Genomic DNA, 16,616 nt, shown 5'->3' with positions numbered 1-16,616 from the left:
CACTTCATTTGTAGGTGGAAACCAACGTTTGGTCGTAAGCGACAGATGAGCAAACATTGTTGATTGCCAAGTCATCGATGAGGGGGATGTTCTAGTTGCTTTAGATAATAAACTGTCCACTTTCAACCAGAACTGCCAGAGAGAGGAAGTAGCGACCTACTCAAGCAGTTGACCTATCTTCCACGATTGTGAAGGTGGTGGGAGACAATATCGTTGATTTGAGAAAATCAGAGAGCTACATGTTCGCTTGTTTTAGCCTCGGTTTTAGCAATTGGGGATATGATGACCACGCCCGGCACGTACGAATTTACACCCTACATCCAAAGATCAATGTTCATTTGAGCACTTTCAATATAGTCGCTATAGTGAGGCAAAAGAGCTGCTGAATGACATTGATCTCTGATACATTTATACAGATCAGAAAGCTTGAAAAGAAACTTTGGGAAACGAGTGCTCAAAGCTGCAGCTTTCAGCTTCTTGTCTTGATCTTGCTGAGCGTCCGTCGTGACGCAAGAAAGCTCCCTGGCGCATTCGTCGTAGATCTGCACAGATGGAAGGTAGCTAATATGATCCGAATTTCCGACATGATGCGATCTGCTGTTCTTTTATCACCTTATGGCCCACATTCCTTGGTAATGCGATGCTCCATTGAGATTTTGAGTGGTTGGCTGATCGTTGCTGATGGACGTGGCAAAGAGCAGTTCAGCGTGTATTTTCAGTAGATCCAGTCACATGCAGATATTTTGAAATCCTCGTTTGTCTTCTAGCACGTCTTCCTCAAGTTTTAACTCCTCACTTTCTTCGTTTTGGCAAAAATCCAAAAGATGGCTGGAAGGTTTTGCTTTGACGTTGACTGGTACGATGGCCATGCACAGATCATACGGTCATATAATCTGTTCCTGTTTCCAGCCGATGGTTGTGTCGAAATGGTAATTGATTTTGAGAATGATCATGATAGCGCGCATAAAGAGACAGAGTGATGGTTGTTTCGTTTGTTCCCAACTTGAGACTATAGGCTCGGTGTATTTAGACCGAGTTAGTGCTTACGGCATCTCTCACTCTCTGTCGCTGCCGTCGTATATGTGATTTCATGTGTAGATCTAACTCAGTTTTTTCAACGACTAGTATGATATTAAGAACCGAAGGACATTCTTGAAGAAAACCAAGGCTGATGTATTTGTTGAACAATTGAGGCCTGGAAATGCGGTCACGATATTGTCACGACAGGTGTGATATACAATTGTATGGACAAATTATTACGATTTTTGGGATCTAAATCGTTAATTTATTCTAGTTGATTGTCAGAGATTACGGAGATGACTATACAAGGACGCATCTTGCTCAACAAATGCAAAAGTGGGTGTCGAAACAAACAGACAATTCCTGTGCCGTACATCCGTTTTTTGCATCTTACCCAAATGCTAAAAACAACACTCCCTTGTCTGTGGATATCCAGAACACTACTCATCGTCCAAGGATCCGCCATACAGCACTTTGGATCAATCCTAGACGACTTGCTATCAAAGGATTTCACCTTGTCGCGTTTACGAATGATGGCACCATCAGCAGCTATTGGAAGCATAGTGTCAAGTCAAACACCTTCAAAACAAGTCATTGTAACGGAACTAGTTCGTGCTGATGCCGTGCAACTCACAATGAATATTGTTGCTGAGTCGAGGAAGCGATTGGGGATTAGTGATGGGAGTGTGCATGTGTCCATGTCTGTTGAGGCTGCTGGCAAGGTATTTGTTATTTCGTCAACTACTCCTGGAAAGGTATTTCTTCGTTTGATTTATCGCCCTCGTTGTTGCTCGTACAGGAATTGGAAGATGTGTTTTCAGAAAAGTCAATGCGTCAACTGCCTAGAACAGCCAAATTCGCAAACTGTGCATTGGCTTTAATTAAACCTCATGCAGTACTGTCAGGTGAGTTGAAAGCAAAAAAACCATTACAGGCACGAAATGAAACCTCTAAAACTCTTTTGCTTTTCATCAAGGATTGACAGGCAAGATCTTTAATGCTATCATCAAGAATGGCTTTGAGATCTCCGATATGGAATTATTCAATCTGGAAAAGACGAATGCTGAAGAATTCTTGGAAGTTTACAAGGGTGTGACTCCAGATTATCATGTACGTAAGATATACAGCAAGCGCAATCAACTTCAATTCAATGTCTCGCCGTTTTGCATCCTGACCATTCAAATTTAATCTTAGCACATTGTTGAACATATCAGTTCAGGACCACTAGTCGCCATGTGAGTAATTGGGTAGATTTTTTGCTCCTTTGTTAATTAAACCTTATGTGTAGGGAAATCACATCCTCTTCCAAAACCGTCGTATCTGATTTCCGAGAATTCTGTGGACCATCAGATCCACAACTAGCCAAACAACTACGACCGGAATCATTACGAGCCAAGTATGGAAAGGACAAGATTCAGAATGCTCTTCATTGTACAGACTTGACGGAAGATGGAGTACTGGAAGTCTCCTACTTTTTCCGGATTCTTGCCTTATAAACTAGTGACAAATGGGGATGGAGAGGCAGGGTTTGCTTCCAACAACTGTAGATGTGTTTTCTACCACATATTTTGGCGACATCAAACTTGTAACGTAAATAATTGTGAAGCTTTGGAATCCAAAACAAAATTCGTAAGATAGACATGTTGTTAACAAAAACATTCAGTACTGAGCAACTAATAGGGGTTTTACAAATTGATTTTATGAAAAGTTGGACAAGTACTAAGAGGGAAGTGTGTGTTAAATAAGAGCAGTCAGTTGGCATAAGGGAAAAAACCCAACTACGATGTATATCTCACAATCTCGCACAAGACTTACAGATTCGGCGACGATACGAGCACGAGCATTCAGCGATAATTTCATTTCCGAGATTTCCTTGTCAACCTCTTCCATGAATTGGACGATAAAGTCCACCAGTTTGTGTTTATACATTTGCTCAGTATGGAAGTTTGTGATTAAGAAACTGATATCATATCCCTAAGTACAGGAAAAGTATAGAGATTGTGGGAAAACAAGCTGTCTTCAGTGGATGAACTACTCTCAACATATCGTAGGTTTTTTGCTCACGCTAGACTTACATCAATAGGTTTTCGTCTCAGGACCACAAAGTTCTCAGCACGTTGAGTCATGAATCTGGTGAATTTATGACACAATATCCTTTCAATGTCGTCGGCTTGTTTGATCTTGATTGATACACGTAGGGCATTGATTGAGCCCTCGACCAGCACGCGTTCGTTTTCATTTCTGCTGATGGCTACGGGTGTCAGCAAGACTTCCTTTGACACCCTGATTGATAGAGTATAATAATGTTTTGAGTGAGTTGATTCGAAACACCAAATGTATGTGTGTTGTAATTTGATGTTGCCATGTTTTACCTAGCTTCAACTTCGGGTTTGTTGTGCCTTTCGACGACCTGCGATGAGAAATTCTCCAAGCACATTGCAGCAGTCAGAGTAGCTCGAACAGCAGCCAAATACGGCCGCAGTGTATTGGACATTAATTCCTAGTCTCCTTCTGCGGTATCTAAGAGTTGACGTTTTGAAAGCAGTGGACCAAATTCCTCCAAAACGATAAACAGAAGAGGGGATTGGAAAGCAGGAAGGGATACGGGGAAGGATACATTTCGTGTTGTATGAATATCCAAGGCTATTCACCCTCTTTTGTTGCGGTATGAGCTCTAATGCCTTAGAAAAACGCGAAACCAGGTTTGTTTCTGACATGCCGTAGTCTGGTTGTTATGGTTCGTGGTTCAGTTGAGGTATACCTTTCTACCTTTTTTGGCTTGATTTAACTTTTAAATGTAATACGCAAATCTATGTTTTATTGTTGGTCCACATACACAATACCCTTAATACCTTATATACAAAATGTTCCTTCTTTTACACAATCTTCAACCCATCTCTTTATATTTCCATTAATGGATTTGAATGCTAGCATCGACCTACCATCATCATTTCTACATCACAACATCTTCGTCGGCATCTGATACAACAGCACTGCGTCTTCAATAGACAGTAACTTTCGATGAAGAGCAAAAAGGAACGGCCTGAGCACTAGGAGGATTGTTTGTCGCTCCGTAGAACAACCGTAATTTTCCAAATATGCCTGCAATGACGTTGATGTCTTGAATATTCCAGATGCAGACTTAGCAAAGTTAATGCGAGCCCACTTCAGTAATGCGTTCGAATCGTACATCTGGTCATCCGAAGGCTAAATATCAAACAGATGTGTAAGATCAAGCACCTTCATATTCATTGATGCTCGAACCTCACCGGTCAATGGATATCTTGCACCCCTTCGGCAAATCCTTCACAGCTTTATAAGTTATACCCGAACCTGCATAACGAGATCTACCACGGTGCACTAGCTCCAATAGACCATTCTTTCTCTTCAGATGGATATCAGGGCTTTTATCATCTACATGACGGTACACCCGCATATCTGGGTCTGGAATGGGCTTGCCCTTACCCTTTCTGCCAAATGCGCTCGACTGAAAACTAGTACGACTTTCCGGCATCATATTTGGAGGAAAAGTACTTGATCTCGTCGGATGTTAGACGTTCTGGATTAGTAGTCTTGTAGCAAATATCTGCTGACGCTATGTCCATATGTCGCAGAAGAGTCTTATCTAGTATCCCTCTATCACGTGCTCCGTAATACCTAGATAATCCAACTTGTGTGCCAAGAAACTATCAAGTGTACCTGCTTCACGTCCAGAAAGTGGCAGTAGCTGTACAATTCATGAAAGGGACCACAAATCTAAATAGCGCTTTTGAATATCAGTAATTCGATCATCTGAAATCATGATTGCTTCTAGTTACCCGTCGAAAGAGTTGAAAGATTTTAGTTATCTCGACTTGAGTCTATCCAGAAGGCATGTGTGTAATAAGGAGTACTGTACATGGACCATCGTTGTCATCTCGCGGTTGTGGATATGGAATAGGGTATCGATGTTTTGCTACCTGTAAAGGGAGAGTGAAGATTTGTTCAATCAGCCTCATCCCCTGGGGAATTCATTGACACAAGACCAGAAATATGAATACTTACTTCATACGTGATGACTCCAACAGGACGAGGTTTGCATAATGCGAGAGCAGCGAATGCAGAAGCCTCAAATCGGACAAACAAGAATGATTCACATAATCCTACCAACCCAAAGGCAGCCAGACCACGAGTTGTAACATACTAGAATGAGGAAAAAGATCCAAATTATGAGAATATTACCCTGGTTTGGTTAATCAATAATGGAAAACCTATGGATTGTGGATGGCTTCCTTTTTGATACTGGATCAAGCAAAAAAGTTCTTGAAACTTACCAAGTCGCCTCTGTCCGTGAACCTTGGGTCATAGCGTAACGTGCAGAGTATTTGATGAGCTGATCCGCTACTGGAAGGAGCAGAATCGGTAGCGGTAACAGCCAATGATAATGGTGGTAGAGTTGGCGTATCATTCCATGGATGACGCCAATTGGATCCAGTAGCAGCTTTGGAGGGTGCCTATACGATGGGTATGATGAGTTCATTAAGATGAAGTGTAGATCACTTATGTGATGGGATAGATCATCCAGATAAACGAAAAAATGGAGCGCGTCAAGACATCGTGACAGATCACATTCAGTGTCACGGATCCTTCTAGATCCAACCGACCGCTGATGAGTGCGCTGCGAATACATACATTCAAAAGCACAGCATCGTCAGAAGGAGTAGAGATGCTCGCCAATTCAAGTGCATGTTGGACCTAAGTTGCTTCTTGCGGGATGGCAGACACGCATGGGAGCTCGGGACGACGAGGACTTGATGCCTTGAACATATCAGACTATAGAATGATATTATTAAGTCAGATCTGGTCATGAACGAATGTTGATGATGAGCGAAGAAAAACGAGGAGGGTTTGGAACATACCTTCATAGAATATCAGAGTGGAGGTGTAAATAGGTCACAGGTTGAATTTCTAATGATTATAGGCTTACTAGGATGTGCGTCTTTCAGTTCACCTTATGAGTTCACGTTATTGTGTGCGTTTGTTAACGATGAGGGAGGATACTCCGACAAGCAAAGGCCAACAGAAAAGCCACGAATTGTACAAAATTTTGCACAGTTTTGGCACATCGAAGGCCATTATTTACGCGTAACCGAGTTGAAAAACGGAAAACGATGTATCTGCACGCTCCATTAGATTCAAGTGTGTTCGTCCTAGGATTAAAAGAGTAGGTGAGCATGGCGAGGACAAACATGAATAGCTGAAAAACATAAATATGCTAAATATGTGTACTCAACATATTCTAATTCCCTTCAAAAAACAAACCCTCAACCTTCCTCTGGTTCGAAATGATATGTGATTGTAGTGTTTTGACAAGTAACGTGAAGAATCAAGAGGCAAAGTTGAACTACAGAGAGACGGACGACGTAACCTTTTCTTCAATTCAAATATATTAATGATCCAATTACTTTAAGAACACGTAGGATTGTCACTTGAGACCATTAGATACGCGTGGCGGATGTCAATCTAGGGTGAATCAATCTGTACAGGAACTCGAGGGGCCACGCTACCGCACAAATATTCATTAAATCCGTAGATCAAGGCAGATCACTAACTGGAGCTCGCAAACAAGTATGTGGTTGGAGCGGGCGGTCCTTCCAATCGTTAAAACGAGCCAATCTCTCAAAGAATTTTTATTTTTTTTGTAGCAGCGACCACACAATCAGAAAAGAGGCAGCTGTCAAGGAAGCATGTTACGACGTGTAGCAACTCGAACGGCATCTCATGTCAACCATCTAAATAGGCTCTCATCTGCTGTAGCATGCCAATCGACGCGTACATTTGCTCATGCAACCACATCAACCAAGGCTGCTGCATCGGCCCATCTGATAAACGATTCTCCTTCCCATTCCATATCCTTCAAGTATCCAAAACATGCTGACTCGGTCTTCTCTCCTACCGATACCTTTCCTCGTCGCCATTTGGGTCCTTCTGAATCAGATGTCGCAAACATGTTGTCCACCGTTGGTGTAAAGGACTTGGAGGAATTGACGGCTCTGACCGTCCCTGCTGCAATCCGTATACAGAATCCTACTCGTTTGGGACCTGCTCTGCCGGAAACTACGCTGTTGAGTCAGCTAAAGGCAATCGCTGTCAAGAATAAGGTGCTCAAGTCTTATATCGGTATGGGATATACAAACACGACTGTTCCTCCCATTATATTGAGGAATATCATGGAAAATCCACAGTGGTATACTCAGGCAAGTGTTTGGTTGGGTTGCCTATATATGGCGGAACATGCGGGTTTTTTGCTATCAACCCCTATGCCCAAACTCGTTTGCTCGATCGATCACGATCATGAAGCTAACACAATCTCCCTCAAATAGTACACTCCATACCAACCTGAAATATCTCAAGGTCGTCTGGAATCCCTAATCAACTATCAAACCATGGTCGCTGACATGACTGGTCTTCCAATTGCTAACGCGTCCTTGCTGGATGAGGGCACCGCAGCTGCTGAAGCAATGTTGATGAGCTTTACGCAATCACACCGTAAAAAACATATATTCTTTGTTGACGCAAACTGTCATCCTCAAACTATTGCTTGTGTACAAACACGTGCTGAACCATTTGGTATCGAGGTCGTAGTAGGCTCGTTTACTGACTTTGATGTATCAAAGTATGCTGATACGCTTATGGGTGTGCTTGTCCAAGTAAGCATTTGAGGAGAATGCCTCTGCATTTTTTTCTGCGACGTGGTGTATGACTCACACACTCAAACAACCTCCTAGTATCCAGCTACAGACGGCAGTATAGTAGACTATGAAGGATTCGTCAAAGAGATTCACAATGTCGGAGGTCTAGTCACCGTCGCATCAGACCTGTTGGCCCTAGCCCTACTAAAACCACCAGGAGAATGGGGTGCTGATATGGTTTTAGGCAATGCTCAACGATTCGGTGTACCTCTAGGATATGGTGGTCCTCACGCTGCATTCTTTGCTGTGAAAGATGAGCACAAGCGAAAAATGCCTGGTCGTCTTATTGGTGTCTCAAAAGATGTAGATGGTAAACCAGCTTATAGATTGTCTCTACAAACTCGTGAACAGCATATTCGTCGTGAAAAGGCTACCAGTAATATTTGCACTGCCCAAGCCTTGTTGGCTAATATGTCGGCTATGTACGCTGTTTATCATGGTCCTGAGGTGAGTTTTGAGGTTGCTCATCGCCAGTCACTCTGTTTTCCTTTTTGTGCCTTCTTCATAGATTAAATGCTTTCGTTTTACTCTTTTCAATTTTTTAGGGCATTCGAGAGATTGCTCAACGTGTACGAAACCTGACAGTCATACTCGCCGAAGGCATCAAGGAACTGGGACACACCATTAAAAACGAAGTCTACTTTGATACCATAACAATCAAATTAAATGGTGCCACCGCTGAAGAAGTACTCGAAACTGGTGTCGAAGCTGGTATAAATCTTCGACACGTAGACACGGACCATGTTGCCCTAACCTTGGATGAAACCGTCACCAAGGAAGACCTCATTGACATACTAGACGTATTTGCATCCGCACCATTCACCCATCGCTTCAAATTCGGATATAGAGCCAACTACCATGCTGATACTCCAGATATCGACGCCATCGCAAGTAAAACAGGATTGACGGCTTATGATGCCGTTGCAACACTACCTGCTAAGTTTGCTCGAACTAGTGCATACCTCCAACATCCAGTATTTAATTGCTACCATTCCGAAACTGAAATGTTGAGGTATATTTCACATTTGCAGTCCAAGGATTTGTCATTGGCTAATGCTATGATTCCATTGGGATCATGTACAATGAAGTTGAATGCTACTACTGAAATGATTCCAGTTACTTGGCCAGAGTTTAGTAACATACATCCATTTGTACCTGCTGATCAAGCTGTTGGGTACAAGATTCTTCTCGATGTGAGTGTCTGATCAGTCAACTCTTGCCTTTCTTTTGTCTTTTGTAACCTTCTAACATTTTTTGTTGTACAATAGGAATTGGACTATGCTCTACAGGAAGCCACTGGATTTGATGCCATATCTTTACAACCTAATAGTGGTGCCCAAGGAGAATACGCTGGTCTACGAGCAATTCGTGGCTACTTGCGTGCCAAGGGAGAAACCAACCGTGACATATGTCTTATCCCCGTCTCAGCTCACGGAACCAACCCAGCTTCAGCCGTCATGTGTGGCATGAAGGTCGTCACCGTCAAATGTGATGAATTGGGTAACTTGGATCTCACAGATCTAGAAGAAAAGGCCACCAAGCATGGTAAAAACCTCGCTGCCATCATGGTTACCTATCCATCAACATATGGTGTCTTTGAAGAACACATTAAAGAAGTTTGTGAAATCATTCACTCACATGGTGGACAAGTGTATATGGATGGAGCTAATTTGAATGCTCAGATGGGCTTGTGTAAGCCTGGTGAAATTGGTGCTGATGTATGTCATTTAAATTTGCACAAGACTTTCTGTATTCCTCATGGTGGTGGAGGACCTGGTATGGGTCCTATTGGAGTGTGAGTATAGACTAGTTTGGAGTAATTCATGAGTCATCTTTGAAGTCGCGTTTTTTTTCTCATCTCGAACTTCGTGATAGTAAGAAACATCTATCTCCATTCTTGCCTGGACATCCAATTGTCAAGATGGGAGCTGTGTCTGAAAACATGGGTCCTGTATCAGCTGCACCATGGGGTTCAGCTAGTATTCTTCCTATATCGTGGGCTTACCTCAAGATGATGGGTGAGCATGACTTCGTGTCAATGAAGTTTTTTTTTTGCGATAGACGATCTCCTTCCTCAACATAACTGATTATTAAGCACATTCTTCTCTCGTAAACTAGGTGACGAAGGTCTAAAACAAGCCACACAAATGGCTTTATTGAATGCCAACTATATGGCTCGTCGATTGGATGGTCCATACAAGATTCTATATACCAACAAGAATGGCATGTGTGCCCATGAATTCATTGTTGATATTCGACCATTTGAAGCATCTACTGGAATTGCTGCTATTGATATTGCCAAGCGATTACATGTACGTTATCCAAGGTTTCGAATGCGTTTTGGCGTTGTATTCGCAAGTCCACTGACCTCAACTGACTCACAAACACACAATATCTAGGACTATGGCTTCCATTCCCCAACAATGTCCTTCCCCGTCGCAGGCACCCTAATGATTGAACCAACAGAATCTGAATCCAAGATAGAACTAGACCGATTCTGTGATGCCATGCTACACATCCGCCAAGAAATCGCTGATATTGAATCTGGTAAACAGCCCAAAGGAAACAATGTGTTGACGAATGCCCCACATCCCATCCATGTCGTGTTGAGTGATAAATGGGATCGACCGTATAGTCGAGAGACCGCAGCATACCCGATGGCTGATCTGAGGAAGAGGAAGTTCTGGCCTAGTACATCCAGAGTTGATGATGCGTATGGTGATCGGAACTTGATTTGTTCGTGTCCTCCGCGTATGTATCTTCTAAATTCTCGTTTTTGGTGTTTGGGAGTATGAGATTAGATTCTAACACTGTGATCTTGTTTCACATAGTTGAAGACTACGAGTAATTGAGGTAGCCAAAAAAAGAGTCTATTATTACACTAGAAGTTTTTTCCTTCACTGTATATCATTTAGTCAAGAGAAATCATAGAAGAGGAAGTTTGAATCAATCCAACTTTTTAATACAAGTATTTGAACCAAACGTGAGTGCTCCTAAACCATCACATGCCACACTTTGTTTAACGAAACCAATGTGACACTGATTGAACAATCGAAATGGTCGACGCGTCTGAAACAAGCGTATTCACGGATCGCAAAGCGAACCGAGCGTGTCTCCATAGGTCCTGAACAACGTTGTCAAGCTGGTTGCTCTTGTTTTTCTAATCAAAAGGGTCTACCCAGCCTTTGAGGATGTGCTTTTGTGTGTTCAATCGGTTTCAAAATAGTGCAAAGCTACGGATGACCCAAACCAGTTTCTCCCAAACCAAACCTCGACACTAGATAGATTGAAAGGTCAGCACTAGGTTAGAGTACTCCCTTCCCTACTTATCCTAGACCTAAGTGGTCTCTGTCCCAGCAATTTTCGTTTCGAGATAAACTACTAGAGGAGTCCCTTGACGATTAGACGGTCGATAGTCAGTAATAGCAGCCCCTGAAATTCAAAGAAGAAGAGAGGTCGTTAATATCGTATCAGCTCGCCTCCTTTTCTAAGCCTGTGAATCATCGAGACAACATCTGACCAACCTCATCGAGGCAAACGCAAACATTTTTGAGGACTCTTGGATAACGAACAGTCGCTTGGACAGATATGGGAAAGTCAAATTCCAAACTATCGGATGATCAGATCAAGACCCTGTGCCAGCAAACATATTGTAGGCTCTAAACTCGTACCAACACCATTGTCTTCTGTTGTCGAAACTCACAACGATCACCCTCTCCATACTAGTCGATCGAAAAGAACTCCAGCAATGGTACCGAGGCTTTATAAAAGACTGTCCGAGTGGCCAATTAGGCAAGGACGAATTCCAAAGGTAAGCAATTCTTCGAATTTGAAAGATACAATACCATAGAGTCTAACCACCTTCTATATACCAAATCAGAATCTACAAAACATTCTTCCCATTCGGAGACTCGAGCTCGTTCGCGGAATATGTATTCAATGTGTTCGATGAAAACCACAACGGTGTCATTGACTTCAGAGAATTTATCGTCGCTCTCAGTATAACGAGTCGAGGGCAATTGGATGAGAAGCTCGTGTGTAAGTACTTCTAATTGTTAATTCTTTGCTTTTGTATATAATTGGTGAAACGTGTCGTGGTTTGTAAACGCAAATTCGTTTCGTGAGATTAATCGTGCCCTTTTTTTGGGGTTACAGGGGCATTCCAACTATACGATATAAATCGAGACGGATTCATCACAAAAGACGAAATGTTGGCCATTGTCGAAGCTATATACAAGATGGTTGGAGGAATTATGGAATTACCAGCTGATGAATCGACTCCGCAAATGGTAATGCAGAAATGATATTCCTGACATCGTCTTGCTGAACGATTACTCACTTGTTTTTCTCTATTCGTCTGCAGAGAGTACAAAAGATATTCGACCTCTTTGATACAGACGGAGACTCAAAAATCACACTTGATGAATTCAGAGAAGGCAGCAAAAAGGACCCGTCTATAGTGACGGCATTGAGTCTATACGACGGTCTGGTATAGGTCTCAAAGAACTGAGTGGAGCTGCTCTTCTCCTCTGCTCGCGCACATCTCAAAAACTATCCCCGTAGTCGCTTCCAAAAAACCGACCCAGACACACCTTTCTCTCTACACATATTTTCTCATAGTCATTTATTTGGTGTATATATTTTGTTTCTCGTTTTGAACGTGCATAACGTTTCTAGTTACAGTTGAGAACTTATTTTTGATCTAGCGCAGGTCAGCAATGTTTTCTAACCTTGTTACATGGCGAAAGTCAATCCTTGCGACTCGGGAATCGCCATGTTGTAAAGGTTTGGAGCGACGAAATGTTTAAAAACAGAATCTTGGAGTGAATGCCGGACTGAATTTTCCACGTAGACGATTGCCGTACTTTGACCACCGTTTTGTAGACCGAATAGCTTACAGTTTCAATTCCTGTTCAATAGCACCTCTAGATTCTTTTAATTTTTACGTTGCGTCTCAGTTACATCTCACCATCTCTGTCACCAACAACCAACTGACGCAAAGATCGCATATCGTAGCGCCCCACGGATTTTGAAAAAGCAAAGCAGTTCGCTACCTCTCTTAGGTCAATCCCAGATTGGACAGCTGCAGCTCTTGCCCTCATTCTTCTAAGAGTTGGTATTGTCGTTTGAAAGCCAATTCTGCTGACTTTGCAGACATGCTGCGAGGGCTTGGCTGGTTGTAAGTATTCAAATATCAGTCTAATTGATTTGTTTACGATATATGAACGAAACTATTTGGCGTTATGATCGTGCAATTGCAATCTTGACCATCTCAAGTCTGTGACTGCGAGAAAATCACTTGAAATCCCCTAACCAACTTGCAGCTAAATTAACTTTAGTTGTGGTTTTTTTACTACTGGCGAGGTTATTCTCGTGACTCTTATTGTGATATGCATATTTCCACCAATGTTTGGAAATGGGACATTGTTGTACGTGTTGCCGCATTCACACATCCTGACCGTTGTTTCGACGGATTTATTGATATTTCAACTGTTATGTAGACTTAGCTACGGATTTCCAAATGGTTTGATTCCAGGTTACATAGGTAGTAGGTTATGTACTGGCCATCACACCTTTGCTGCACCAGTCCCTTCGACATGAACAATGCTCTGTTTCCTGACAGCTCGAAGGCTCTTGTCTGAGTACAAGCACAAAATCGCGGTCTGGTAGTCGAGAGTCTCCTCTCTTGTAACATATTAAGCTTTGTAGTTCAAAGTAGATCAATAATGAATGGAAAACGCTCTAAATTCTATTGTGAATATCTATGTGAACATTGGTCAGTGTATTTCGGTTCTGGCCTTGCACGCTCTGAAGAAAGTGTTGGATTAATCACGCAACGCCCCTTAGTAAGAGCTAAAAACAACAACACAGTAAGCAATCACAATTCATTTCTTCGATATTACACACGTATTTTTCTTATTTGAACAAGTTTTATCAACAAGGGCACTTTTACACAAGAGTAAATCAACAACCACCGCCACCAATTCATCATACAATCCTGTCAATCAAGACCCTTCAGGTGCTGTACTATAGAATTGATCAACACGAGCCATGGCTGTCAGTTCCTTGACTTTAGAAATGAGTTCAGGAGCAGTCAACAGCGATGAAGGGAATGTTGGATGAGACACAGGCAAATTATTTGGATCCTTGAAGGCAGTGTGCATGGACAAGATGACATGACATACTACAAAGCGAACCATGAACTGCCTCAAAAAGTCATCTAGGTAGAATCGCCTGAATGCTTTGTCTATACGAAACGGGAGAGGAGAAAAAAGTCAACATGGAGCAAGAGGTAAGATTTTAAGAAGTACTTCTGTTGGCTTAGACAACACTAACCGATGGATTCAATTTGAGCCTCAAACAGATCCTCAACCGTCCTTTCTACAGCGGCCATCTGTGCAACACATCGTGTCCAAGTATCCGCAGATACTTGAGTAGCATCTGATACAAATGCAAAGGCCTTGACAGGACAATGTAAGAAGAGCGTAAACAGGCTTCCAATCTGTGTCGTATCTAATTTGAAATTTATGAGGCATGTTAGAAATATTCGAAAGTCCTTCTCAATCAGTAACAATCGGCGTCCATATCGGCATAAGGTTCGTGTCTCACAACCGAATGGTTTGAACCACCTGGTTACCTTTAATGGTAGCAGGATATTCAGTAGGTGACATCAGACAGACCAACGGTTGCCCAAATAACTTGGGCATATTCTTAAATGCCGCGCTATTGTTACTATCCACTACAACAAACAGTGCTTTACGTGTAAACGGTGTCAAATCTTCTGGATGTAAACAGTTGATGAGAGTGCTAGCCGCTTCAGGTTCTGCCTTGTCGTTTGGTTTTCGACCAACGGTAACTGCGGTTGCCACACCACCTTTGTATGCTGAAAAAAGGAAACGCAATTCAATAAGCACGGATGCTTCAATTGTGAAGAAACTGTCTAAACAGCTTACTAGTCTCCTTGTCATCCACCTTTCGTTTCATCCCATCAGCTGAAACATACAGCAACAGTGCAGAACTATCACTGATATCCTGTAGAGGTTTGTTTGTGAGGGAGAGAGTCAGTACTGAGACAACAAGAAGGTAATGGAAATTGGAATTTTCTTGGAATACCTTGAAACAAGTCGACACATAGAGCATCAATTGAGCAAACGTAGGTCGATACAACAAATACTTGTGTGGATTGCTCCTTCTTACAGAAGCAGCCTTTTCACTGGCACCTGCATCTTCACCAGCAGCACCATCATCTTTGGGTGCTTGATCCGTTGATCCTGCTGTTGTACCCATCGACATGGATGTAGTGTTGGTACTTGATCCAGCCAAGGGTTCTCGTTCCAGAGCTTGCAACATTCGATACATGTCTAGAGTCAATTCTGAGAATTTAATCTAAAAGGCATGTAGTGTTGGTGACTTTGAAGCAACAAAAAAATGGTAAACTAGGATGAAGTAGTACTTGATTCTGATAGTTGCCAACAAGTATCACTTCACTCAATTTTAATTTAGGAGCATCTCTATCAATCTTTGGAGTTCGATCCACGTGAAGACGGGATGGTACAGTCAACAAGTTGCCATCCAAATCCAAAGGTGTCAGCTTTTTCTCGGCCTACAAAAAGACGACCATTAGTTATGCTGTATTCAAAAAACCTCTCCCCCCTTCCTCTCTCTCTCTCTCTAGGCCTACTTCGAGGAAGGTAGTGATTTCAGATAAGACGACATTCCATTCCGAAGCATCAGCAGGATTGAAGGTTGAGATATATTCTTCCACCAAATTTGACAATTCGTCCAGCAATTTCTTGATGATTTCGTTGCGGTTGAGTAAAAGACAGACTACAATGAATCGGGCATAGTATCGTAGCTTCTTGATACTCAATCCTGGGCTATTGTAAAGAGGATTGGGACATTTTGTTAGATCTGAATTCCAGAGTGTGACATGTCAGTCTTATCTTGTCAAATACGATGATTACTTTTTGGCTTCTACGACATCCTTAAAGTATTGTCGTTCTCGTATAGCATCATAAAAGACATAAGATTCATGTAGATAGTTTGTTTCACTGGTTCTCAAATAGTAGTGATAGTACAATTCTAGGTTGATGTTGTGGGTATCGTGTCAAAAAGTCATCAACCAGAGATAAGGGCTGTTGGGTTTTGGGTGGTCAATTGACTTACGACCAATCTTGGAAGCAACTTCACCGATCTCCCATCTCTTTAGACCATAAGCATCTCTGTTTTCGAGTATAGATCTAAGATTGGGCGTTGGACCGTGTCAAAAAGTAGACTCGAGGTTTATCGTCCTTACGAATCTCGAAGTGAGGATACTTGCCGGTGTTGTTGCTGATACTTCCACAACTTGGTGTATACTTCAAACGTTCGTTGGAAATATGGCTGCCAATTACGACCAGTTGGGGGTAAATCTCTAATAACGGAGAGATCCGTGTCATGATAATGCAAATGTGATGAATGTTTGTCTAATGTTTGGGTTACCGTAGACCAGCAAACAATTGTTGCGATTTCTCCAATAAAAAGAGGAATTCTAAGTACGGAAAATGGATATTAGATCTGTGACTCGCCACGAAATAACATGGCTGCAGCACTAAACTAGTCGCATACCCTCAACTATTTTGGCGTGTTCGGAAGGCAGGGCAGGTGAAGCAGCTGCATTGCTGGGCAGGTTGTTTGCAGATATAGCAGTCACGACACCGCCTCCTTCTTCCGTAATCTGCAAAGAACTCATTTAGTCAAAGTTGCAGCGACGTGAGGATTCGACATCCAGGCAACTTAAAAAAGTTTTGACAACAAAGTGCTAATTTAAGGGTGATAATCAATACGAATATTACCAAAATTACTACGTCTCGCTAGATACTGGTG

At 42.2% G+C, this 16,616-nt stretch overlaps 5 protein-coding genes across 5 annotated transcripts; 3 read left to right on the top strand and 2 right to left on the bottom strand.

Moving 5' to 3' along the window:
* Positions 1 to 824: 824 nt before the first annotated feature.
* On the top strand, positions 825 to 2,516 carry YNK1 (nucleoside-diphosphate kinase; the record flags this gene model as incomplete). Its single annotated transcript, XM_031167416.1, has 8 exons — positions 825 to 929; positions 1,126 to 1,227; positions 1,295 to 1,356; positions 1,457 to 1,742; positions 1,820 to 1,925; positions 1,997 to 2,130; positions 2,215 to 2,255; positions 2,309 to 2,516. The coding sequence occupies 8 exons, from the start codon at positions 825 to 827 to the stop codon at positions 2,514 to 2,516; spliced, it is 1,044 nt and encodes a 347-aa protein (XP_031026624.1).
* A 202-nt stretch (positions 2,517 to 2,718) lies between these two features.
* On the bottom strand, positions 2,719 to 3,514 carry SmJEL517_g01487 (uncharacterized protein; the record flags this gene model as incomplete). The annotated part of the gene is made up of 4 exons (XM_031167415.1): positions 2,719 to 2,739; positions 2,836 to 2,994; positions 3,096 to 3,303; positions 3,393 to 3,514. The coding sequence occupies 4 exons, from the start codon at positions 3,512 to 3,514 to the stop codon at positions 2,719 to 2,721; spliced, it is 510 nt and encodes a 169-aa protein (XP_031026633.1).
* Positions 3,515 to 6,746: 3,232 nt separating this feature from the next.
* On the top strand, positions 6,747 to 10,599 carry GCV2 (glycine dehydrogenase (aminomethyl-transferring); the record flags this gene model as incomplete). The annotated part of the gene is made up of 9 exons (XM_031167414.1): positions 6,747 to 7,262; positions 7,383 to 7,709; positions 7,788 to 8,198; positions 8,297 to 8,944; positions 9,020 to 9,546; positions 9,627 to 9,769; positions 9,870 to 10,063; positions 10,151 to 10,502; positions 10,583 to 10,599. The coding sequence occupies 9 exons, from the start codon at positions 6,747 to 6,749 to the stop codon at positions 10,597 to 10,599; spliced, it is 3,135 nt and encodes a 1,044-aa protein (XP_031026632.1).
* A 740-nt stretch (positions 10,600 to 11,339) lies between these two features.
* On the top strand, positions 11,340 to 12,246 carry SmJEL517_g01485 (uncharacterized protein; the record flags this gene model as incomplete). Its single annotated transcript, XM_031167413.1, has 5 exons — positions 11,340 to 11,403; positions 11,478 to 11,562; positions 11,632 to 11,789; positions 11,907 to 12,040; positions 12,115 to 12,246. 5 exons carry the CDS (start codon positions 11,340 to 11,342, stop codon positions 12,244 to 12,246), a joined length of 573 nt encoding a protein of 190 aa, XP_031026631.1.
* A 1,510-nt stretch (positions 12,247 to 13,756) lies between these two features.
* On the bottom strand, positions 13,757 to 16,482 carry SmJEL517_g01484 (uncharacterized protein; the record flags this gene model as incomplete). The annotated part of the gene is made up of 12 exons (XM_031167412.1): positions 13,757 to 13,998; positions 14,088 to 14,264; positions 14,389 to 14,634; positions 14,705 to 14,783; positions 14,865 to 15,137; positions 15,205 to 15,354; positions 15,433 to 15,628; positions 15,716 to 15,833; positions 15,918 to 15,991; positions 16,048 to 16,164; positions 16,233 to 16,281; positions 16,359 to 16,482. 12 exons carry the CDS (start codon positions 16,480 to 16,482, stop codon positions 13,757 to 13,759), a joined length of 1,845 nt encoding a protein of 614 aa, XP_031026630.1.
* Between the last annotated feature and the right edge of the window lie 134 nt (positions 16,483 to 16,616).

Source organism: Synchytrium microbalum (genome assembly GCF_006535985.1).
Source record: "Synchytrium microbalum strain JEL517 chromosome Unknown SmJEL517_scf0005, whole genome shotgun sequence".
NCBI classification, from domain to species: domain Eukaryota; kingdom Fungi; phylum Chytridiomycota; class Chytridiomycetes; order Synchytriales; family Synchytriaceae; genus Synchytrium; species Synchytrium microbalum.
This window is presented reverse-complemented; position numbering and strand designations above follow the sequence as displayed.